The sequence below is a fragment of the Chiloscyllium plagiosum genome, unplaced genomic scaffold, assembly GCF_037043375.1.
Source record: "Chiloscyllium plagiosum isolate Xiang-an unplaced genomic scaffold, Cpla_swu_hap1 HiC_scaffold_1, whole genome shotgun sequence".
NCBI lineage: Eukaryota > Metazoa > Chordata > Chondrichthyes > Orectolobiformes > Hemiscylliidae > Chiloscyllium > Chiloscyllium plagiosum.
The window spans coordinates 109449755-109475626 of NW_028270139.1; the positions used below are offsets into that span (position 1 = coordinate 109449755).

The window sequence follows — 25872 nt, forward strand, 5'->3', positions numbered from 1 at the left end:
ATACTGTATTATTGTCCCCTATATTATTAACTTGGATGAACAGATCAAATGTATGGTTGCTAAATTTACTGGTGATATAAAAATAGGCAGGAGAGCAAATTGCAAAAAGGTCATAGCTTGCAAAGGGAAATAGAAAAATCAAGTTAGTCAGCAAATTTTGGCAGATGGAATACAATGCAGGCAAATGTGAATTTGTCCACTCTGGTAAGAATAAAGCAGCATACTTTTTGAAAGAATAAAGACTACAAAACTTTACCATCGAGAGGCATCTGGATGTTCTGGTGTATACAACTCAAAAAAGTAGAAAAATACAGCAGTTGGTTCAGAAGACAAATGGAACATTGGCTTTTATTGCAAGAATCAAGTACAATTACATCCTCACTCCAACTTTGTTCAATTCCTTTTTGCTATTTTCCAATGTTAGTCAACAGTCAACAATTGTAAGATTCAGTTTAAGTTGTTTCACAGATATGATGTTAGGCCAGCTGACCCAATGGAGAACATTTTGCTGCTTCCTAACCCATCCCCTTACTGCAAAACCTCCAACCTGCAGTCTCTGCCACTCCCACTCACCTCTCATTTTAGAATATCTGCTCCCATCTCCCATTCCCTCATTGCAAGTGAAGGAACTGTGCGGTGTTAGGACATGATGTGACTGCACAACGATTATAATAGCTCAACATTTCAAGGTGCACTTTCACGTTTCACAAGCTGCAACTTTGAAACATAAATTCCTGTTCAAGGAGGTCCAGATCTAATTTGATCTGATCTGAAGCCAAGCTCAGGTGTTGTGAAAATGCAGGTCCCAGAAGTGGGGTTGTTATAAATTGATGTCATTGTCGTCAGATCCCCAAGGTCCTACAGCTGTCAAAGCTTGCTTTACTGACAGCAAGAGTTAGAACAAAGAACAAAGTACACCTCAGAACAAGCCCTTCGGCCCATGATGTTGTGCCGAAGATTATTCCTAATCTAAAATAAGATTACCTAACCTACACATCCCTCAATTCACTGCTGTCCATGTGTCCAGCAGTTGCTTAAATGTCCCTAATGACTGTTTCCACCACCGCTGCTGGCAACACATTCCATGCATTCATAACTCTATGCATAAAGAACCTACCTTTGACATCTCCTCTATACCTTCTTCCTAATATCTTAAAACTATAACCCCTCATGCCAGTCAATCCTGCCCTGGAGATAAGTCTCTGGCTGTTGACCCTATCTATGCCTCTCATTACCTTGTATACCCTGATCAGGTCACCTCTCTTCCTCCTTCTCTCCAAAGAGGAAAGTCCAAGCTTAAAAAACCTCTCTTCGTAAAACAAGCCCTCCAGTCCAGGCAGCATCCTGGTAAACCTTTTTTACACCCTCTCCAAAACCTCTGTATCTTTCCTATAGTAGGGCAATCAGAACTGGGCACAGTATTCCAAATGTGGTCACACGAGGGGACTTGTACAGCTGTAGCAAAACCTCACAGCTCTTAAACTCTAACCCCCTGTTAATGAAAGCCAAAACACCATATGAGTTCTTAACAACCATATCCACTTGGGTGACAACTTTGAGGGATCTATGCACTTGCACACCAAGATCCCTCTGTTCCTCCACACTGCCAAGAATCCTGTCTATAATCCTATATTCAGCATTGAAGTTCGACCTTTCAAAATGCATCACTTCACATTTATCCAGGTTGAACTCCATTTGACATTTCTCAGCCCAGCTCTGCATCCTGTCTATGTCGCGCTATGTCTATGACACCTCCAACCTTTGTGTCATCGGCAAATTTACTAACCCACTCAACACTCACCTCCAGGCAGAATACTTTCCATCCACAACCACTCTCTGCCTTCTGTCAGCAAGCCAATTCTGAATCCAGACAGCCAAATCTCCCTGTATCACTCCTCCTGACTTTATGAATGAGCCTACCATGAGAAACTTTATCAAATGCCTTGCTGAAGTCCATATACACCACATCCACTGTTCGGCCTTTGTTGACCTGTCTCGGCACCTCCTCAAAGAACTCAGTAAGATTTATGGGCATGACCTGCCCCTCTGAAAGCCTTTAATCATGCTATGCTTTTCCAAATAGTGTTAAATTCTATCCCTCAGAATTGTATCCAAAACCTTGCTGACCTCAGATGGAAGACTGACTGGTCTGTAATTGCCATGGATTTCCCCATTACCCTTCTTGAAAAGTGGAACAACATTTGCCTCCTTCCAATTCTCCAGTATAACTCCTGTGGAGAGTGAGGAAGCAAAGATCTTCGCCAGCAACCTCCTTTCTTGCTTCCCGGAACAACCTAGGATAAATCTGCTCTGGCTCTGGGGACTTATCAATCTTAATGTTTGCCAAAGTTTCCAGCACATCAACTTCATCAATCTTGATCTGGTCACGCTTGTATCCCAGCTCCTGAAAAGTCTCATTCAACAAGGTCCCTTTCCTTCGTTAAAACCGAAGCAAAAAACTCATTTAGGGCTTCCCCATCTGCTCAAATTCCATGCACAGGTTCCCTACGCTATTCCTGACCGGCCCTACCTTCTCCCTGATCATTCTCTTATTCCTCACGTATGAGTAAAATGCCTTTGGGTTCTCCCCAATCCTTCTTGCCAAGTCTTTTTCATGCCCCCTCCTGGCTCTCCTCAATCCATTTCTGAGCTCCTTTCTAGCAAGCCTGTAATCCTCTAAAGCAGTGCTAGATCCTTGCTACGTCCACCTTACATAAGCTGCCTTCTTCCTTTGGATAAGAAGCTCCTTTGTTCTCATCAACCAAGGCTCCTGAATCTTACCCCTTCTTGCCTGTCTCAGAGGAACAAACTTGTGTATCTCGCAACAACTGCTCCTTAAACAGTCTCCATATGTCTGTTGTGCCCTTTCTGTGGAACAATTGCTCACAACTCCTGTCTGACAGTGTCATAATTACCTTTTCTGCAATTAAATGCCTTCCCTTGGTAATTGCTCCTTTCCCACTGCAAAGCTATGGTGAATGTGAGGCAGTTGTGGTCTCTGTCACCAAAAGTGTTCTCCCACCACAAGATCTGACCTGTCCTGGCTCATTGCCGAGCACCAAATCCAAAATGGCCTCTCCCCTTGTCGGTCTGTCTACATACCGAGTAAGGAAACCCTCCTGAACACACCCGACAAAAAACAGCTCCATCCAAACCATCTGCACTAAGGAGGTTCCAATCGATTTTGGGAAAGTTGAAGTTACCCATAACAACAACCCTGCTACCTCTGCAATTTTCCAAAATTTGCCGGCCTATGGAGTTCTTCAATCTCCCAACTGCTATTAGGGGCTCTGTAGAAAACCCCCTAATGGTGTGGCTGCTCCCTTGCTGTTCCTAGCTTCCATCCATACTGACTCAGTAGATAAACCTTCCTCAACGACCTTTGTTTCTGTAGCTGTGATGCACTCTCTGATTACCAATGATCACCATTTCCCTTCTCCTTTTCCACCCTACCTGTTCTTTTTAAACGTTTTAAATCCTGGAACATCTAGCAACCATTCCTGCCCCTGTGAAACCCACGTCTCCGTCATGGCCACATCATCATAGTCCCAAGTACTGAACCATGCTCTAAGTTCATCAGTCTTATTTATGACTGTCCTTGCATTTAAGTAGACACACTTTAACCGATCCCTTTGTTTCATCACTCGATAGATTCACTATATCCTGTCGCTGCCCCATCCACAACTACCCCCCCTCTCATATGTAGCTCTGGTTCCCACCCCCTTGCCAACTAGTTTAAATTCTCCCAAGCCACACTAACAAATCTCCCACACAGGACATTTGTGCCCCTCCAGTTCAGGTCCCACCTTCCCCAGAAGGCATCCCAAGAGTCTAAGTTTCTGAAACCCTCCCTCCTGCACTAGCCTCGCAGCCACATGTTAAGCTGCACTCGCTGAATGTTCCTCACCTCACTGTCTCGTGGCATCGGTAGCAAACCTAGATCACTATCCTACTCGTCCTGTTCTTCAGCCTCCAACCTAGCTCTCTGTAGTCACTTTTCAGATCCTCAATCCCTTTCCTGGCTATATCATTGGTGCCAATATGTTAAGGAGAGAAAAGTGGATAAGCAACAGTTAGGAGCAGGAGGTTTGGCATTAAAAATGGCAAGAGAAGAGTCTGGTAGCAGACGCCAAAAATTAGATGGTCAGCAGCAAGAGAGTGTGTTAGAGAGTAGGAGAGGCGGCAAGTTGAAAAGTCTGCAAAGACCAAGACAGTCAGAGTGCAGGATATATGAGTGAGCAGGAGGTTCAACAAGTAGGATCAGCATTTTAAATGACAGGATATAATGTAGTTATACTGAATCTGGAGTTTTGAGATTAGATTACTTACAGTGTGGAAACAGGCCCTTTGGCCCAATAAGTCCACACCGACCCACAACCCACCCAGACGCATTCTTCTACATTTACCCCTGTCCCTAACAATACAGGCAATTTAGCGTGGCCAATTCACCTAACCTGCACATTTTTGGACTGTGGGAGGAAACTGGAGCACCCGGAGGAAACCCACACAGATTCGGGAAGAATGTGCAAACTCCACACAGTCAGTCGCCTGAGGCGGGAATTGAACCCTGGTCTCTGGCACTGTGAGGCAGCAGTGCTAACCACTGTGCCACCGTGCTGCCCACATTCTGTGTACAGTTTCGCTCCCCTTGCTTAATGAAGAATCTAAGTGTGTTAGAAGCACTTGATATTTTCTTAGGCTGAACATCACTAGACTCACTTGGAAATAAGATATGACATTGCTCACATTCAGCAACTTATTACCTAATATTTAGTTATACCATAGCATGACCTAGGAATAGAGATACATTACATTAACATGCCCCAATGTGTTTCTCTAATCTTCCAGGAGACTAAATAATTGACACCTCAGAATAGGCCACTTCTAAGGCAACGGGCACAACAGTGTTAAAAATGGAATTTCCTCTAATCTGTCAGATTATTTGTAACATAGGAAAGAGAAAAAAATCCATTAGCAGATTAAAAGCTCTCTACAGATTTGAAATTTCTCAAACCAACTGGCACGAAGCTGAGCTGTAATTCTGATTTCTTAACCAGATTTCTGGAAAACCTAAATCACTTTTAGTTAAGCAAAGTCAAAGGCTTAACTCCAGAATCACCATGAATTCTTCATGCTTTGTAATTGGGTTTAAAGGTAGCTCTATTAACATCACCATACGATGATAAAATACAGTAGCAAAAGTAGGCCATTCAGCCTGTCACTTCCAGCTATACCGACCACTGCAGTGGACAGCTGGAACTGACAACCAGAAGCGGCAGATTCAAACCACTACAAATGCCGGAGGAAAGATCACAGGAGCGCTTCACAGGAGGCTCCCAAGCACTGATGATGTCACCTAGACAGGGGACGAAACGTCTGCAACACAAATTCCCAGCTCAGAGAACAGAACTACATTCAATTCTCTGTGGAATCACAACACTATACACATTCATCAGAGTAAATTTTATTCTGAGTCCAATTGCACGAGAATGCAAACCTGAGGTTGAACCAGGACCTTCTCCGCGACAAGGTGCTCCTCAGGTACAAAGACCCTTTCAATGAGATCATGGCTGATCAATAATCCTCAAATCCACTTTCTTGCCTTGCCCTTATAACTCTGGAAATCCTTACAGATTAAACGGTCTGTCTATCTCAGCCTTGAACAGTCCTCAAAAGACTTTTTGATTCAATATCTTCCAGGAGGAGAGAGATTTCTCCTCACCTGTCTTAAATGAGCAATCCCTTATTCTGATTATGCCCACACTTTCCCAACTTTTCCCCATCTAACCTATCAAGTTGCTTAAAAATCTTAGACTTCAATATGATCACCTCTCATTCTTCTAAACACCAATGAGTACAGGGCAAACTACTCAACCTTTTCTTGCAAGAAAATCCTTTTGTTCCCAGAGTCAATCTTGTCAACCTTCTCTCAACTGCATCCAATACAAGTGTACTGTTGCTTAGATAAAGGGGACCAAAACTGTTCACAGTATTCCAGCCATTGTGTGGCTACTCCTTGTGCAGCTTTAGCAAGACCTCCCTACTTATCATCCTGCAATCTCTTTGCCTTCCGTATGATCTGCTGATCTTGTCTGCTAGCTTTTTTGACTTATGCACGAGGACTCCCAAATCTCTGTCCTGTTGCTTTCTGCAGTCTCTTCATTTAAATAATATCCAGCTCCTCTATTCTCTCTGCAAAAGTGCATAATTTCACATTTTCCCACATTATATCCCATCACCTTCCTAAATATGATTAAGTAATTGCACAGACTCTCATGACTGAAGCTATTCCATGATGCTTGAATGTTTAATGGAACATCTTGAAGAATCATGATGTGCAGCAAGTATGGTTTGTAGCAAACACCATTCTGGGCATGTTTTTAATTCTAGGCTATTTTCTCAAGAACTTTATGCTATCAGTATGGTCACTCCTGAGTTTAATGGAATTTAATAGCAACATTGTAATATTAATTATAAAAATTCCCACAAAGCCAAAAATCTCCAAATACAAACACAGCGTGATGTAGCTTTCATTATAAAATTATAGATCTGCTTTTCAAAAGTCTTTATTAACAGAACATCAGTTGCTATGCTTGGAATCCAAGACCTTCCAAGTATAATATTTTTCTTCCTCATTTATCATGTTAACATTATGTATTTACCCAAATTCCACGTTTGCAATTCATATTATAGGTTGTGAGCTATTTGAATAGCTGACTTAACCCATGGTTTAAACTTTTAGACTGCATAGATAGGATATTTAAAGAGTTATTTTATATAGAACAACTGAAAACAATTTAAAAAAAAGACTTATTGAACCATCTCTACCTGGCAGATAGACCACATGTCTTTAAGGAATGTAACATCATCAGTTAAATAGTAGTCTCTATAAACTTGTAGAATAAATTTCAGGTTGAGATCCTTCCAGTCGGCTGTATCATGAATCAAATAAGCATTGACTCTTTCCCATGGTTCATCATCTAGCAAAAAAATTATAAAGAAGGACATTTTTAACTGGAATGATCTAAACAATTTTTTTGATTAAGTTATTTTAGTTTCTACAAAGAAAAACTGAGCAGTACATCCAGGCAGCAGCCTTCCCCAGCAGGGCACTGCTCTCCTTGTACTTTGTTCCAAGAGCATAGCCACTAAATAACATCTTCCATAGTTAAATAATTTGCTGTCACTTTGAATCGAAAATGTTGGTATTCCAACTGGTATTCCACTCGTTTATTTTCCGGAGTCAATAGAAAATCTACTGATTGAAAATGAAATCCAAAACAAAAATGTTAATTTGTATACCCATTCTACAGACATGAAAGTCTGAGTTTCCAGCATTTAGACATTTTGCATTTATTTAATTCTTAAATTGAGCTTTTTGACTTTGATTAGAAAATCTGACCGTCAATTTTATGAAAGCTACAGACTGTTGCTTTGTGGCACAGAACTTCAATACTGCTGAGAGATATGCTGACAAGTCGTTTCAGCTTAACTCATCATGAGAGATGCAAGGATGCCAATTTTCAAAAAAAAAAGCAATATTTTACACTGTATAAGGGTGAAAGGTTGAGAAATTTCCACAGAGAATGCACCAAAGTTTTTACCTCATGGTTTCACAATTCAAAAAAAACAGCATGCCAAGTCAATAGAATGACTATGTAAACATAATACCTAGTAAACATAACGAGCTAATTGCAAGCCAATTGACAATCTGAAAGTTTGTACTAGTGCAATTCTTAACAAAAACAGTTTAGAAGCCACATATATTCATGTATAGGGACCTATTCTTGGTAGGTAAAGACATTTGTCTAGGAATTGTGCCTTCTTTGAATTAAACAAATCCATGGTGATTATAGCTCTCTGGTGCATTAAGGCTGAGCCCAGAATGAAGTAGGATTTTTTAAAGCACACGACCCTAACTTGGATCTTGTGTTTTAGTTTCCATAAAGTTCACAGGCATTAAGATTCACATATTTGTAATTTGCTTTGTTGACAAAATAATTTTCCATAGTCTTATTTGATTTGAGGTATGGAGATCATCTCAATTAGATCTGTGGTGAACAAAAGTAGTCTTTAACAAAAACAAAAATTGCCAGAAAAGCTCTGCAGGTCTGGCAGTATCTGTGGAGAGAATGCGGAATTAAAAATTTCAGGTCCAGTGACCCTTCTTCAGAATTGATTATAGCGATGAAACGATTGGTATATATGCTGAAGATGGGGTGGAGGGAGGAGGAGGAGGTGGTGTAACCAATAGGTGGAGATGGAGCCTAAAGAGAGAGAGAGAGAGAAATAAAATGTTGGATAGACAAAGAGCTAGGTAAAGGTCAGCTTGGGAGAATGAATAATTGCTAGAAGGAACCATTAAATGACTGACACTGGGTTGTTAGTGATAGCAGCTCATGTGATGACAAGGCCTGGCATGTGGGGCATGAGGCAAGGATATGGAGAGGGTGCTCAAGCCCAAAACGTTTTGAACTCAATAAAGTACAGAAGGCTGTAGAGTTTCCAAACAGGAAATGAGGTGCTGATCTTCCAGCTTGTGATGAGCTTTGCTGGAGCATTAAGCAAGTCTGAGACACAACAATAGAACAAGATGTTGGCCAGAGAACAGTGATGTATTGAAGTGACAGGCAACTGGAAGCTCAGGGTCATTTCTGCGGACAAAATGCAAATGTTCTGCAAAGTTGTTACCCAACCTGCACCTCTACTCCCCAACGTAGAGGAGACCACATTGTGATTTAACTTCAAGAGGTTTTGACAGGTCGTGTAATTTATATAATTTATGGTAATCCAGAGAGATACCACCTAAAAGGAGTGCCTAGGGTGCATTATGGTGTTTGAGGAAGTGAGGAACTCCAGTTTCCTACTGCATGCTAGGCAGAATATGGAGCCATAACTAGTTCAAAGCTTGTGCGCAAAGCCAACCTTTTTGCACTTTCTACCTGAACTAGCCACACTCAACAGATTGTAGGTTTCAAATTTCATCACCAATTCTCCAGTGTGTCTATCTTAAATAAAGTCATAGAGTCATAGAGATGCACAGCATGGAAACAGACCCATCGGTTCAATCCGTCCATGCCGACCAGATATCCCAACCCAATCTAGTCCCACCTGCTAGTACCCGGCTCATATCCCTCCAAACCCTTCCTATTCATATACCCATCCAAATGCCTCTTAAATGTTGCAATTGTACCAGCCTCCACCACTTTCTCTGGCAGCTCATTCCATACTTGTACCATCCTCTGAGTGAAAAAGTTGCCCCGTAGGTCTCTTATATATTTCCCCTCTCACCCTAAACCTATGCCCTCCAGTTCTGGACTCCACGACCACAGGGAAAAGACTTTGTCTATTTATCCTATCCATGCCCCTCAATTTTGTAAACCTCTAGAAGGTCACCCCTCAGCCTCTGACACTCCAGGGAAAACAGCCCCAGTCTGTTCAGCCTCTCCCTATAGCTCAAATCCTCCAACCCTGGCAATATCCTTGTAAATCTTTTCTCAACCCCTTCAAGTTTCACAACATCTTTCCGATGTTGAAGGAGACCAGAATTGCACACAATATTCCAACAGTGGCCTAACCAATGTCCTGTACAGCCGCAACATGACCTCCCAACTCCTGTACTCAATACTCTGACCAATAAAGGAAATGCCGCCTTCACTATCCTATCTACTTGTGACTCCACTTTCAAGGAGCTATGAACCTGCACTCCAAGGTCTCTTTGTTCAGCAACACTCCCTAGGACCTTAGCATTAAATGTGCAAGTACTGCTAAGATTTGCTTTCCCAAAATGCAGCACCTTGCATTTATCAGAATTAAACTCCATCTGCCACTTCTCTGCCCATTGGCCCATCTGGTCAAGATCTTGTTGTAACCGGAGATAACCCTCTTCGCTGTCCACTACACCTCCAATTTTGGTGTCATCTGCAAACTTACTAACTGTACCTCTTATGCTCACATCCAAATCATTTATGTGAATGACAAAAAGTAGAGGACCCAGATCCTTGCGGCACTCCACTGGTCACAGGCCTCCAGTCTGAAAAACAACCCTCCACCACCACCCTCTGTCTTCTACCTTTGAGCCAGTTCTGTATCCAAATGGCTAGTTGTTCCTGTATTCTGTGAGATCTAACCTTGCTAATCAGTCTCCGATGGGGAACCTTGTCGAACGCCTTACTGAAGTCCATATAGATCACATCTACTGCTCTGCCCTCATCAATCCTCTTTGTTACTTCCTCAAAAAATTCAAACAAGTTTGTGAGACATGATTTCCCATGCACAAAGCCATGTTGACTATCCCTAATCAGTCCTTGCCTTTCCAAATACATGTACATCCTGTCCCTCAGGATTCCCTCCAACAACTTGCCCACCACCGACGTCAGGCACACTGGTCTATAGTTCCCTGGCTTGCTAAAAATGGGAACTAAGACTTATGTTGATCAATACTTGTGGCTCCAATATTCTGTACCAGAGTACATTGTAATATCATGTACAAAATTGCTGCCCAAAATGGCAGGTTATGTCATCATGAAAACACACTGAAGTATACTTAACAGCAAGCTATGTACAGGATAGGACATGTTGATGCCAAATAAAGAGAAAAATGTACACAGTCCTGGCTACATGAATAGAAGCAGATGATAAAAAGACCACTGGAAAACTCCAATTGTCTCTAAATATCATCTTTCCTTCCCTTTCCATTTATGTTTTTTACACAAATTAAATATTATAATCAATACTTCCTAGTTTAGACTATGTAACTCAGTTTTGCAGATTGCTTAAGAAACACTCATGTCAGAGTCAGACAGTGCATATGTTCAGATATGGCAGCAAATGCTATTCAAAAGCTTGCAAAGTCTGTAGGCAGCTTAAAGCAGCATGAAAGGAGACCACTATGCCTTCAACACTGACCACAAAATTAGGTCAAATGAGCAAAATATATAGAAAGAAAGTATTTCTTCATTCAAATTAGTAGACTATGGACAAGCAACACAGCGAGAGGAATATGAAATAAGTATTTGAAGAAAATATTAGATGGCACTGGAAAGAATAGGAAACTGGACTTGAGAATAATCACAAGTGATCAGTGTAGGCACAATTACATATATAAACATTTCTGAGAGTCTGTTTAAAGTACTGGAATGCTTTAATGTAAATGTACAGGCCTGCATACATTTTCCCTATAGATACCAATGTGTTAAATAAACTATAGAAAAACAATAGCAGAATTCCAGCTAAGCAAAAAGTAATAAAATTATGCCAAATTAAACAGCAAAGAGAAATTGAAATCCTTTAAAAGGACAAGCATTCTTGAAAGTAAATTATCATATGGAAAAAGAAAAAAATTAATTTGCTCCTGTTGAGCTTTGACAAATTACAAGTTTAATTTTATCACCGAAGCAATGCACCAATCTCACCCGGATCTCCGATATCATGTGGAACTACATTTGATGTATTCACTTTTGCCAATCTACCATTCATCAAGTGTATTCGCTGTGTATTATCCTCCTTCAGTACAGCAGCAGCTTTAAGAAAAAGGAATTTGCTTTGAATTTTCAATATGTAAGCAACTCTCAATGACTTACCTATATACAAATCACTAAAAATCTGAATCTATGCCAAATTTTGGATTTGCACAATATTCTCAGGACCCATGCAAATCTCTTCCACTAGTGAAAACCACATGCCTTACAACAGAGATGCTATTCTCCTGCATTCTTCCAATAACCCTTGATTCCCTCATTAATCAAGAACCACTCTCTCTTAAATACATTCAATGACTTGACCTCCACAGCACTCTGCGGCAATGAGTTCCATTGACTAACCACCCTATGGCTGAAGAAATTCCTCCTCATCTCAATTCTAAAGTGTCATCCCTTCATTCTGAGGCTGTGACCTCAGATACTAGTCTCCCCTACATCTTCTCCATGTCCACTGTATCCAGGCCTCTAAGTATTCTGAAAGTTTCAATTAGAACTCCTCCTCATCCTTCGAAACTTCATTCAGTATAAACACAGAGGCTTAAATTGCTCCTCATACAGCAAGCCCATCAACCCTGGTATTATCCTTGTAAACCTGCCTTTCCTTAGATTCAGGACCCAAAACTGCTCACAAAATATTCCAAATGTCATCTAATCACAGCCTTATACAGCCTCACCAGTACTTCTTTGCTCTTGTATTCTAGACTTCTTGAAATGAATGCTAACATTGCAGTTGTCTTCTTAAGTGCCAAATGAACCTGCATGTTAACCTTAAGTAATTAATGAATTACAACTCCAAAGTCCCTTTCTGCTTCAGATTTCTAAAACCTTCCCCTATTTAGAAAATATTCTGCATCTCTATTCTTCATACCAAAATTCATAACCTCACTTTCCTACATTATATTGCATCTGTTAATTCTTTGCCTGCTTGCCTCGCACGTCCAAGACCTTCTGCAGCCTTACCACTTCCTCTACACTACCTGTCTCTCCAAATATATTTGTCAGTTGCAAACTTAGCAACAATGCCCTAAGTTCCTTTTTCCAGATCATTAATGTATGACATGAATAGTTGCAGTACCAACACTGGCCTCTGAAAAATCCACTACTCTGTATGCATCAGCTGCTATCCTGAAAAAGATCCTGTTATCATCACTTTCTGCCAATCATCCAATCCTCTATCCATGCCAGTATTTTGCCCTCAACATGGACTTTTATCTTAGTTAGCAGCCCCTTGTGCAGTACTTGCCAAAGGCCTTCTGGAAATCCAAACAGATCACATTCTCCTTAATTTACTCATTACCTCCTCAAAGAATTTAACAGGTTTATCAGACATGATCTCCTCTTGACAAAGCCTTGATAACTCAGCCTTATTTTACCATGCACTTCCAAGTACTCAGCAATTTCATCCTTAACAATGGACTCTTAAATCTTACCAATGACTAAAGTCAGGTTAACCAACCTATAGGTTCCCATCTGCTGCCTCTCTCCCTTCTTAAACACGGTTTTACATTTTCCAGTCCTCCATGACCCTCCCTGACTCCAGTGAGTCCTGAAAGATCACAACGCCTCTATAAATCTTTTCAGCTATCTTCTTCAGAACCCTGCAGTGTAGCCAATCTGGTCTGAGTGATGTATCCCCTTTCAACTTCCCCAGCACCTCTTCCTCAATGATGGCAACTACACTCACCTCTTGAAGTTCTGGTATATCTCAAATTTGTTCAGACATATCCCCCTGAATAGCCACACTGACCATGTGATTAATTCATGCCTCTGGAGAATGGAGATTAATTCTGTCGCTCAATTTCCTTCCCCCAATAGTTTTCCTTCCATAGCTGGTAGATATTAGACTCACTGGCCTGTAATTTGCTAGATTATCCCTACTACCTTTTTTGAATAATACCGCTACATTAACTGTCCTGCAGCATCCTGTGATCAGCGAGGATTAGAAAATTAAAGTTAGAGACTGAACAATCTCCTCCCTTGCCTGTCACAGAAGCCTGAAATAGATATCATCTGGGCCTGGGGACTTAGCTATTTTCAAGCCTGCTAAAAACGCTAACACATCCTCCCCATCAATGCTGACTTGTTCAATCATATCACACTCCCCTCCTTAGTTTCTAGATCTACATCGTCCTTATAAAACAGATTGTAAATACAGATGACCTCTATGTCTCTGGCTCCATTCGCATATTGCCATTTTGGTCCCTAATGGGCCCTACTCTTTCCTTTGTCGTATACCTATAAAACAGTTCTGGCTCCACTACCTTTCAGGATAATTAGGGATGGACAATATGTATTGGCCTAGCCAGAAATGATCACATCCCAGAAAAGAAAAGAACTCTCAAGACCAGGCAATTACTTTAGCCCCATAAAACATTCAGAACAGTATTATTCCTGTAAAATGCACCAAATGGAGTAGATATAACTTACCAATATCATACTGTAGACTAAGTTCCAGTTTGGGCCATAGCATAATTAGTGCAAATGACGCATAAAAATGAACATCGTATGTATTGTACATTCGATACTCCTGTCCTACAGTGCATGAGAAAAATAATTGATACTTTACAACACTTGATTCTTTATACACAACCAGGTAGTCATTTCAGTAGCAAAGAACAGTTCCATGTTTATTAGATGCTTCCTACAAATTGGTCTATTTATTGGATCAGAGTTTCCAAAATTATGACTCACAATGCCAATGAGTTTAAGGGAAAAGGACCCTTCAATATAAAACACAAAACTACCTCTGAGCCATCTACCCAATGGAAACAATCTCTTGTAATTCCAGAATTATGATTGCTGGACAAGATATGAGAAGCATTAAAATGGATTTATGTCAGGAAAAAGTTTGGGAAGTACTCCATTAGATTTTACAGAGTAAAATCAAAAACTGAGGGAATAGCAGAATGATTTACTTGTTGACCAAGTATTTTTCAAAATATTCATTTGGTCGATTGTCTAATTTTAATTAGAGTAAATTAGATTAAATTACTTAGTGTGGAAACAGGCCCTTTGGCCCAACAAGTCCACACAGACCCTCTGAAGAGCAACCCACCCAGACCCATTCCCCGACATTTACCCCTTCACCTAACACTACAGACAATTTAGCATGGCCAATTCACCTAACCTGCACATTTTTTGGGACTGTGGGGGGAAACCGGAGCACCCGGAGGAAACCCACGCAGACACGGGGAGAACGTGCAAACTCCATACAGTCAGTCGCCTGAGGCGGGAATTGAACCCGGATCTCTGGCGCTGTGAGGCAGCAGTGCTAACCACTGTCCCACCGTGCTGCCCTCTTATATGTGGCAATTTCAATGTAAACTGTTCGGAAAACAAAACATGATCAAACTTCTAGTCAAATTTAATACTGAAATTATGCAAAACAAAATGTCTGGATTAGTCTCCAAGAGATGATAGAACCACTCACACTGATGATGGCCATAGGGAAAACTGATTGTTATTCTGAGTGTAACAACATTGTACTGTACATCAACAGTATATCTACCTTCTAAATATGCAAACCGTCCATATTCCTTCATCACTTTGGGTAGAGGCGGAAGCTGATCCCTCTGAACAGTCAAGCCATTTGTTATATTTAAATCATCAGTCACTTGAAGCCAAATTGTTCCTCCATCAGATATGAAGTATAGTTCATTAAATAAGGCTGACTTGTACCAGTCAGGTAATTGGCTGTTGAATTAATGGGAACAGAAAAATGTGAACACAGACACTCCAAATTTAAAAAGTTTCAGATTAAAAAAAAAGGATTTTATTTCTGTGATAAATATGTGCAAAACATGTGTGCAAAAGTGTATAAATGCAGGTCTGATCATTTCCAGAAAAACTTGCTAAAGTCAGTTAACCAGAAGATAATCATAAGTAGGGCAATTCTCTTTAAATAAAGTGGGAATTCTGTCTTGTTTTGTAATTAATTTGGGGATGGAGATGGTGTTCACTTCAGGAGCACTTCAAGATTTGTCTCAAGAAACAATGATGGCATTCACAAATTATCAATTTGTGAACATCAATATATTCAAATTTATAAAACTTCATGGAAGCAAATAATAAAAGCTAATAAAATTCCAACATTACGATTTTGCCCTGCAAAATTTCATTTGGTATTGAATGGACTGGACTGGTTCAGTTAAAGGTGTAATAATATGGAATATTTAAAATATTATTGTTATAGCTCCTCATTGATGGATGCACTTGTCAGCAACATTCCAAGTTGTTTATTTCCAGTATTTGCTCAGTACCACCTCCACCAGACAAACTGCTTTAACTTTTGACCTACACATTTGTCCTCACTTATACTATTTCTACTTTGCCAAATGTATTTGGTAATTGTTGATCAATGCATGTAAATTACTCAAACATATGATTCAATTTGAAATGAAATTACAAAAAACAGTTCGCTAATGATTTAATAGATAGTTGCAGTGTTGAATTAGCTAATCCTAATTAGACTCAGCAAAACTGAAAACAAAGGACTGCTGTTTGTAATATTGTCCAAAACTGGGCAGTTTAACAGTTATATCAGGCAAGGACAGACTCCAAAATTCAGTTTCTAGGCTGAAATATTCAGTTTATTTGGCTAAGGTTAACATAAGAAATCGGCTGTTCCTATAACTTAGGAAAGAAATAGTATTCTCTCAAGGTCGGAAGAATAGAAATTAAAGGGGGAAAATATGTATTTAGCATAGGACAACTGAGAAAATAAAGTTTATGTACTGCATTAGGATCTGACAAACTTTGATTTTTCAACCTGTTTTTGGCAGCCTCAATTTCGTTTTCAATGAAACAAGAAACTGCTGATGCTCAAAATCAGATGAAATCAAAGTCTTGGAGAAACTCAGCAGATCTGGCAGCATCCGTGGAGTAACAAAAGTCAAAATGTTTGGTCAGTGCCAATGAAGGACAGAGGGGAGGACAGAAGGGGAGACAGAAAGGGATTTCTGCTAAATCAAGAGATTAATACTGAGTAGGGTGCTAATGAGAAGTGTAAATGGGTTATTGGTGTCAGAAGAACCCACATCGAACAGGATTTAGGGATGTGGGCATAGGCAACAAACCTGGAGGAGTCTGTTCAAAATCTGAAATTGTTAAAGCCAATGTTGAGTCCCAAAGGCTGCAAGGTACATGGATGATGCTGATGAAGGGCTTATGTGCGAAACATTAGTTCTCGTGCTCCTCAGATGCTGCCTGACCTGCTGTGCTTTTCAAGCACCACACTCGAAATAGAAGGCTGCCAGATCTGCAGGGTTTCTCCAGCACTTCCGTTACTTTTGTTCCAACTCGATTTTTCCAAACAATGGTTCAATAATCTTTTTCATATAAAGTTTAAGTGAGACCTCATTTGTTATTTAGAATGAACGGTCAGGAAAATAAATACATAATCAAGAACATGCCATTTTAATTGTACATTCACCAATTTAATTCCACTAAATAATGATAAATCAATAACAATTGTAAGTTCTGATGAGATCAACATTCAACCTGCACTTTAGGCTGCACAAACAAATATTTGATTGAAGATGCATAAAATACTTGCACTGTGTAACATGTAGGGGACAAAATTAGACAACGCATATTGTTTCACCGTCTTCTAAACAACTGATTATAGGTAGTTTAAACATTAGGAAGTGGATAAAATGAATTATCCTACATTTTAAAAAAAAAACATAGCAAAGGGCAAGTTTATATGTAAAATACAAATTTGCCTTATGCTTAACTTTGCACTATTTACCCATTTTCTAAAATTGGATGTTGCCAATCATCAATCTTTTGTTCCCACTGCTTGTAATGCGTTAAGGAGTAGTGACTCAAAGCAGGAGCAGCATCTCCACTTGTCCCAAAAAAACGTGTGTACCACCTAGAAACAAAATTTAACTAAAGTTAGCAGCATACATCATTACCAATATTCTCTTAGCAATATAATAAACAATCCCAATATACATTTGAAGTCCACTCTTAAATGCTGTTGAAACAGTTGAAGCCCAAATATCTCAAATCTGAGATGATAGTTACCAATTTATATTCCTCTTCAAATTATTGTGCCATACATTAGGATTGTTGTAATAAAATGTTAATGCTAAGATAAATAAGCATGAACTTATATGATATATTCGGAAAAGTACAAAGGTTGCAGAACATGCAGGTCAGACATACACAAAGAAATAATATCTTGGTTAATTTAAGGCAGTTTTGGTCTGCACTGGTAGTACCAGGTTTTTCCATCATGGGTGCTGTCACAGGCGACAAACCAAACATCAAACTTTCTGGTCTGTGCTGAATGACTTATTAAAAACTAGCCCAAAGTAATATAAAATGAAAAAATACAAGGCTGTAGCTGATCAAGAGATAAAAAAGTTTATTAGGTATGCACAATAAAGTGACCATTAAAACAAAAAATTGCTACAAGTACTGACTATTCAGTAAAAGCCTTTGGCCAAAACAAAAGTATGAATTGAAGTGTTTCCAAGGGTTTTTGACTCTGGAGTTTGAACGAGTCATTCATTACTCACCCTACCATGGAAACGTGCAGTAGTGGGTATAATTCTGGATACCCTACCATCAAAAGGATATGTACAAGGAATTTACAGAGGAGAGCAATCAGCTTTCAATGGGAAACAACGAAGACATGCAAGTTTTAAAACAGTAATGGCAATGTAATGAAGATTGCCTGCTCCAACTGAGCAAAAAAAAAGTGAAGGAATTAGTACAACATGAATTAATAATTTTAAATCAAAAAATGCAGAAATATCAATTTAGTATGAGACATGTGGGCTACAAAGACATGGACAGTTAGGGACCATCAACATCCTCACAATAGCATTTTCACGAATGGCAGACAGTTGAAATTGAAATGGTAATTGATAAGATGTGAGAACTTATAATGGATAAATCTACAGTACCAGATTAGATACATTCAAGAATACGGAGGAATAAGAGGAAACTGTGGAAGCACTGGCCATAATTTTTAAAACATCACCCTGGTGAGAGAAATCTGGAGAACTACAAATGATACGCTTGTTCCAAATAGGGTGTGAAGAGAATCCCAGTAACTATGAGCTGTTGAGTTTAATTTCAGTACTGGGGAAGTGGAGAAATAGTAATTTGAATAAAATTAATAAGTCATTTGTGCAAATGGAATACTTAATAAATGTATTTTCTTAAGGGCGGATCATTTTTACCTAATCAGCTAGAGGTTTTGCTTTGAGATAAAGGATTAATGATAGTCATGTTGATGTAGTGTACATGGATTTCCCAAAAGACATACAACAGTGTCAAGTAACCAAATTGAACACAAAGTTCTCTCTTCATGAGAGAAAAGGGACAATGGCAACATGGATACAAAATTAGCTGAGTAACAGGAAATAGAGCCCTGATAAATGGATACTTTCTTTGGGCTGAAAGTAGGTTTGGAGTGGAGATTACCGGATTGTGTTGGGACATTTGTTTTTTGGATACTAGTGTCCTAGACTAGTGAAAAGGCACAACCTCAAAATTTGATGATGTGAAATTCTGCAGCATTGTGAACGGTGAAGAGGATAATCTAAAATTTCAAAAAGGACAAGTTAGTCAGATGAACAGACAGACAGCAGATGAAGTTCAATATGGAAAAATATAAAGCGATTCATTTTGGTCAGGAAAATATGGACAGAAAATAGATAACAAAAATAGTCCAATCCAAATGGAGGTACAGGAGCAGAAGGACCAGAGTACAGATACAGACAGGTCATTGAAGGTGGCAGGATAGGTTGAGAGGGGAGCTATTATAGAAAATGTAGCAATTTTAGTTTTATTTAAAATAGCATAGAATACAAGAGCAAGAAGGTTACATTTAACGCATAAAACACTAGTTCAGCCACAACTGGAGTCAAATGTGTCAAGCTCTGGGCAGCACACTTTAAGGGAAGACGTGCAAAGAAGATTTGTGTGAAAGTTACTTATCTCTGGAACCATCAGTTATGTAGATTGATTGGAAAGGTTGGGACGGTTTCTCGTCAAGTAGCGAGAAAGAGGGTTCTGGCAGTTGATAGGGAAAGGTGGTGCCACTGGAGAAAGGATTAGAATAAAAAGGCACAGATTTAAAATATTTTGCAAAAGTAGTAACAGTCATGAAGAGAAACTTTTATGTGGGCGATTAGGATCTGGAATATATTGAGGGTGGCAGAGTCAAGTTCACATGAGGCATTAAAGAGGGAATTGGATAATTGAAAAAAGGAAGAAAAAATGCAGGGTTATAGGGAAAAGAAAAGGAAATGACAATGTATAGTTGACTTGGAGAGCTGGCGCAGACAATGGGCCAAATAAATGCCTCTGTCATAAAACTTCAGAAATGTACATACTGTTCCTTAAGAAAGTTTTTGTGGGTGGGGGGAAATAAATGTATAAGCATATTCTTGTAGAATTTTCCCTCAGGAGATTGAAATTTGTGCAGATCAAATAATGTAGCCAACTGGGTCAAAATTGCCTTTGTGCTAGACTAATTTTTTTTTAAGAAAAGGTCTGGTCTGCATAGAAAAATGGAAGTGATTTTTCTTCCTGTTCTACTTCTCTTACCTTGCATGCTCTTTTTCCCTTGATCCAAAATGGATCTTGGGCATGTCCCACGCAAGACAGAACTCAACGACATTTTGCTTTCTTGCTGGCACAATGCAGGTAGTTGCAATAGCTGCTGCAATGACTTGCCCTTTGTCTGTCTGTTTACCTTTTCCTAGGCACATAAAAAAGTGGCATGCTCAGTTCATTGTTATGTGGATCAAACCAAGAAACTTTTGTGGTACTTGGCGGGTGAAAGATACTGCCACCATTCCTTTTTTTTTGACTTAACAAGATATAGTTTTGTTTGCATGATAGCAAATAGTAAAAAATATTTAAGTTATATACCTAAGACCAGAGGGAAATAAATGACATTTCTGATTTTCTTCACTGAAGACTGTTTTGATATATTGTGGGGAAATTAAAGCAGTTTCCAACATTAGCTTACACATCCGCCCTAATAAAAGTTGGTAAGTCAACCTATCGGAAGAATGCCATTCTGCGGACAATAAGGACAGTTGCATTGTGACAGGATTATGGTTATATGAAAAGCACATATTGATAAGCAAAATAAATGTTTGAAACAGGCTTGGGTCTGCTACAAGAAGCTGAATATACATTCTGCATAACAACAGACAAAAATATCTAAGATTTACAAAAGCAAAGATATTAAAAATCAAAATTGAAAACTGAAAATGCTAGAAATACACAGCATTCAGGCAGCATCTATGGAGCTACAGAAAGAGATAACGTTGCAGGTTGCTAACCTTTCACTGGAGCCAGGAAATGTTAGGTATGCAATAGGTTTTAAGTGAAAGGGTGTGTAATTTGGTAAAATAAGAAAATGAATTATATGTAATAAGGTAGAACACAAGAGATTAAATAACAGAAGAGTTTGTGGTGTAAGGCCAAAGGGAGTAGAAACGTGAGAAGGATTAAAAGGGGTGTCTGGGGATGTCAATAGAGCCAGATGTACAGCATGGAAACAGACCCTTCTGTCCAACCCGTTCATGCTGACCAGATATCCCAACCCAATTTAGTCCCACCTACCAGCACCTGGCCCATATCCCTCCAAACCCTTCTTATTCATATACCCATAGAACATAGAACAATACAGCACAGAACAGGCCCTTCGGCCCACGATGTTGTGCCAAACATTTGTCCTAGCTTAAGCACCCATCCATGTACCTATCCAATTGCCGCTTAAAGGTCGCCAATGATCCTGACTCTACCACTCCCACAGGCAGCGCATTCCATGCCCTCACCACTCTCTGGGTAAAGAACCTACCCCTGACATCCCCCCTATACCTCCCACCCTTCACCTTAAATTTACGTCCCCTTGTAACACTCTGTTGTACCCGGGGAAAAAGTTTCTGTCTACTCTATCTATTCCTCTGATCATCTTATAAACCTCGTCCTTCGCCGTTCCAATGAGAAAAGGCCTAGCACTCTCAACCTATCCTCGTACGACCTATTCTCCATTCCAGGCAACATCCTGGTAAATCTTCTCCGCACCCTCTCCAAAGCTTCCACATCTTTCCTAAAGTGAGGCGACCAGAACTGCACACAGTACTCCAAATGTGGCCTTACCAAGGTCCTGTACAGTTGCAACATCACTTCATGACTCTTGAATTCAATCCCTCTGCTAATGAACACTAATGGGCGGCACAGTGGCAAGCACTTGCCTCGCAGCGCCAGAGAGCCGAGTTCAATTCCTGCCTCAGGCGTGTGGAGTTTGCACATTCTCCTCGTGTCTGCGTGGGTTTCCTCCGGGTGCTCCGGTTTCCTCCCACAATCCAAAAATATGCAGGTCAGGTGAATTGGCCATGTTAAATTGCCCGTAGTGTTAGGTGAAGGGGTAAATGTAGGAGAATGGGTTTGGGTGGGTTACGCTTCGGCGGGTCGGTGTGGACTTGTTGGGCCAAAAGGCCTGTTTCCACACTGTAGGGAATCTAATCTAATCTAATCATCCAAATGCCTCTTAAATGCTGCAATTGTACCAGCCTCCACCACTTCCTCTGGCAGTTCATTCCATACACGTACCATCCTCTGCTTGAAAAAGTTGCCCCTTAGGTCTCTTTTATATCTTTGCCCTCTCACCCTAAACCTATGTCCTCTAGTTCTGGACTCCCTGACCCCAGGGAAAAGACTTTGCCTATTTACCCTATCCATGCCCCTCATAATTTTGTAAACCTTTATAAAGTCACTCCTCAGCCTCCGACACTCCAGGGAAAACAGACCCAGCCTGTTCAGCCTCTTGCTACAGCTCAAATCCTCCAACATCCTTGTAAATCTTTTCTGAACCCTTTCAAGTTTCACAGTTGCTGTTCAAAAGGAGAGAGAAAAACAGGAATATAAAGCAAAACTTACAAAGAAAAAGGAAATGACTTCTGTTTGGATTTTATGGTTGGAAAATAGTTAAACTCAATATTAAGGCTGGTAGGAAGCAACATGCTGAGATGTTGTTCTTTAAGCTTGCATTGATTTTCACTGGAACACTGTTGGGACAATAAAATGTCAAAAAATCAGAATCTTGGAATCACACCAGTATGCTGCAACTAATTTGCTTTCAGTCTCTTCAAATTTTTATTTCACTCTGAGGATGTGGCCTTAGCTGACTAGGCCAGCATTTATTGCCTTTCGTAACTGCTCTTGAGATGATGATGGTGAGTTGCTTTCTTAAATCATTGCAATTCATTTGGTTCAATCAGCAATGCTATTAGCAAGGGAGTTTCACAATTTTGATCCAGCGGCTCTGAAAACAACAATCCCATGTATCTGCTGCCCTTGTCATTGTAAACTGTAGTGGTCTTGGATTTGGAAGGTGCAGTCTAAGGAGTATTGGTGAATATCTGCAGTGCTTTTTATCAATGGGAAGTTGCTTGTTGCATGATTCCTAGCCTTTGAGTGGCCATTTTAGCCACATAAGACAGGTCAATGGTAACCCCCTTGGATGCTGACAGTGGGAGATTCAGTGGTAATAATGCTATTAAATGTTAAGAGTTGGTGGTTAGGTTCTCTAGTTGGAGATGGTTATTGCCTTACACTTGACTGTCTCAAATGTTACTTGTCATTTGTCAGCCCAAACCTAGATTTTGTCCAGCTATATTTGAATATGCACTGCATCTGAGTCACCACAAGTGGTGCTGGACACTGCAATCATCAGCAAACATCCTCATTTCTGACCTTACAGTTAAGAAGCTGAAGATGGCCAAACCTAAGAGAATACTCTGAGGAACGAGCTGAAGATTAGTATCTGGGAACCTTCACACAAGGCAGAGTTGGATTGTCCACTCTGCAATTCTGGCTGAAAATTGTTGCAAATGTTTCATCCTTATATTTTGCACTGAGAATTGAGCATTGAGGATATTTGTGGAGCCACAAATGGTGCTGAATACTGCAATCATCAGCTACTCCTGTGGAGTTATTTAAGTGTCTGTCATTCACAACTTGATTTAGTAGGACTAAAGAGCTTAGATTTGATCCACTGGTTGTAGAACCTGGGTTTATCATTTACTGTTTACACTGTTTGGCACATTTGTGCTATAGCTTCACAAGGTTGACACCTCATCTGTTGGTAGGTTTTAAAAATAAAATCAACCTGTTCAGAGATGTTGTTACACTCCACCAGTGAGACTTGAATCAAGGCCTCCTAGCTCAGGGGTAGGGACACTAATGTTTCAGAAGAGCACTTGCGCATCATCAGGTAGGTTTGGTGCTGCCCTTCGCATGCACTCCTGCACTCTTCACTTAGCCAGAGTCAAATGCCTGTCATTGATGAGTAATGGCAGAATGAGGAGATGCTGGCTCATGGGGTTGGCAATTGAGAGAATGCAATTCTGCTCTTTATGGACGCACAGTCGAGTTACTAGATCCATTCGAAACTTCTCAGTGAGCATGGTGGTAGTGCTAGTTAACACAATGGAGGGTATTCTTCATTACGAAGATAGAATTTTTATCTTTACAAGGAATCTACAGTGGTTACTCTGACCGCTACAGTCAAACAAGTGCATCTGTAGCACAGAGATAGTTGAGGTCATTGGTTCCCATTTTAGCTGCTGTAGACTCAGTTGACACAGCATGGAAACAGACCCTTTGGTCCAACTTGTCTGCACAGACCAGACATCCCAAACTAACCTCATTCCACTTACCAGCAGTCATCCACATGCCTCTAACATGGGTGGCACTGCTTGGAGCAGCTTTTGTTGCCTATCCCTAATTGCCCAGGAAAAAAGGTAGTGTACAGGTGCTTCCTTGAACTGCTGAAGGCAGTTTCTGATGAAGGGCTTTTGCCCGAAATGTCGATTTTCCTGCTCCTCGGATGCTGCCTGACCTGCTGTGCTTTTCCAGCACCACTCTGATCCAAAAAACTTGAACTGCTGAAGTCCACAATGATATCAGGGAGGGGTTTGCAACATTTTTACCCTGCAACACTGAAGAAATTGTGAATTGTTTCCACATCAGGACAACGTGGCTTGGAGGGGAACTGTTTCCATGTATCTGCTGCGCTTAATCTTCTAATTTGTCACAGGAAAATGCTGTCTAACAGCCTCGGTGAATCACTGAATTGCATCTCATAGATGGTACACACTGCTGCTGTTGAATGCCAGTGCAGGAAGATGTTTGTGTATGTTCTGGCAATCAGGTGGGTTGCTTTGTCCTGGATGGTATCAAGAATCTGGAGTGTTGTTGCAGCTGCACCCATCCAGACAAGGAACATTCTGTCACATTGATTTTTGCCTTGTGGATGGTGGATAGACTTTGGGATGCTGGCTGTGCATGAAGGGAGAATTACTCACTGCAGAGTTCATAGCTTCTGACCTGCTCTTATAGCTACTTATATGTGGCTAGTCCTGTTCAGTTTCTGGTCAATATCCATTCCTATGATGTTGATGTGGGAGGATTAAGCAATGGTAATGCCATTCAATGTCAAACAGTATTGGCCAGACTTCTGTCTTGCTGGAGATGGCCATCGGCAGGCAAACATCACCTGCCACCGATGTGGCCAAACCAGAATAGTTTTCCAGATCATGGTTCATTTCAACAATGAGTGCTTCAATTTGTGAATTGTAGCAAATGATGCTAAACACTTGGCAATCAGTGAACATCTCCACTTCTGACTTTATGGTAAAGGAAGGGTCATTTATGAAGCAGCTGAAGATAATTGAGACTGGACAGAAAAACTCCTGCATGGATGTGACCCCCAGCTATTTTCCTTTGTACTAGGTTTGTCTAGGGCTCAGTTAAGTGTGGCCTTGAATGTAAAGGACAGTCACTCGCATTTCACCTCTGGAATGCAGAGCCTAGGATTCCAAAAGAGCCATCTGCAGAAATAATATAGCTATGATTTCCCAAACTCCTTAGATTCAGGAATAAAAGAAGAAAGGTCCAGAGAGTCTCAGCAGTTCTGGAAGCATCTGTGGAGAGCGACACAAAGTTCACATTTCGAGAATAGAATTACTCCTCTTTGGATCATTGGAATTCCAAAGAAGAGTCATAATGTCCTCAAAATGTAAACTTTATTTGTGTCTCCATAGATGCTGCCAGACCTGAGTTTCTCCAGCAATTTGCTTTCATTTCAAATTTCCAGCATGCTCTATATTTTGTTTTCCTTGGATTCAGAAATATTTCAGCTGGAATTTGGCAAGATGCAACACAGCTATTCAAGACAGACAGGGAGAAAGGTAACTATTATAGACTAGATAGCCCAATATCGATGTACTGTACTTTCTTGCATATATTCAATTTGCGTAAGTCAACATGGTTTTAAAGGAGGGAAATGTTGTCTGATAAACTTAGAATTTTAGGATGATGTAATTCATAGGGAAAGCAATAAATGTAGCAT

At 40.2% G+C, this 25872-nt stretch overlaps 1 protein-coding gene across 3 annotated transcripts in view; it reads right to left on the reverse strand.

The window, feature by feature from the left end:
• gba2 (glucosidase, beta (bile acid) 2) overlaps positions 1 to 25872 on the reverse strand; it is a 63290-nt gene that overhangs the window by 15641 nt on the left and 21777 nt on the right. For all 3 annotated transcript variants that reach the window (XM_043687103.2, XM_043687094.2, XM_043687123.2), the window contains exons 8-13: positions 20049 to 20202; positions 17230 to 17355; positions 14989 to 15173; positions 13908 to 14012; positions 11415 to 11522; positions 6829 to 6980 (exon numbers count right to left, since the gene is read on the reverse strand). In XM_043687103.2, coding sequence (XP_043543038.2) covers positions 6829 to 6980; positions 11415 to 11522; positions 13908 to 14012; positions 14989 to 15173; positions 17230 to 17355; positions 20049 to 20202 — 830 coding nt within the window. The remainder of the gene's footprint in view (positions 1 to 6828; positions 6981 to 11414; positions 11523 to 13907; positions 14013 to 14988; positions 15174 to 17229; positions 17356 to 20048; positions 20203 to 25872) is intronic.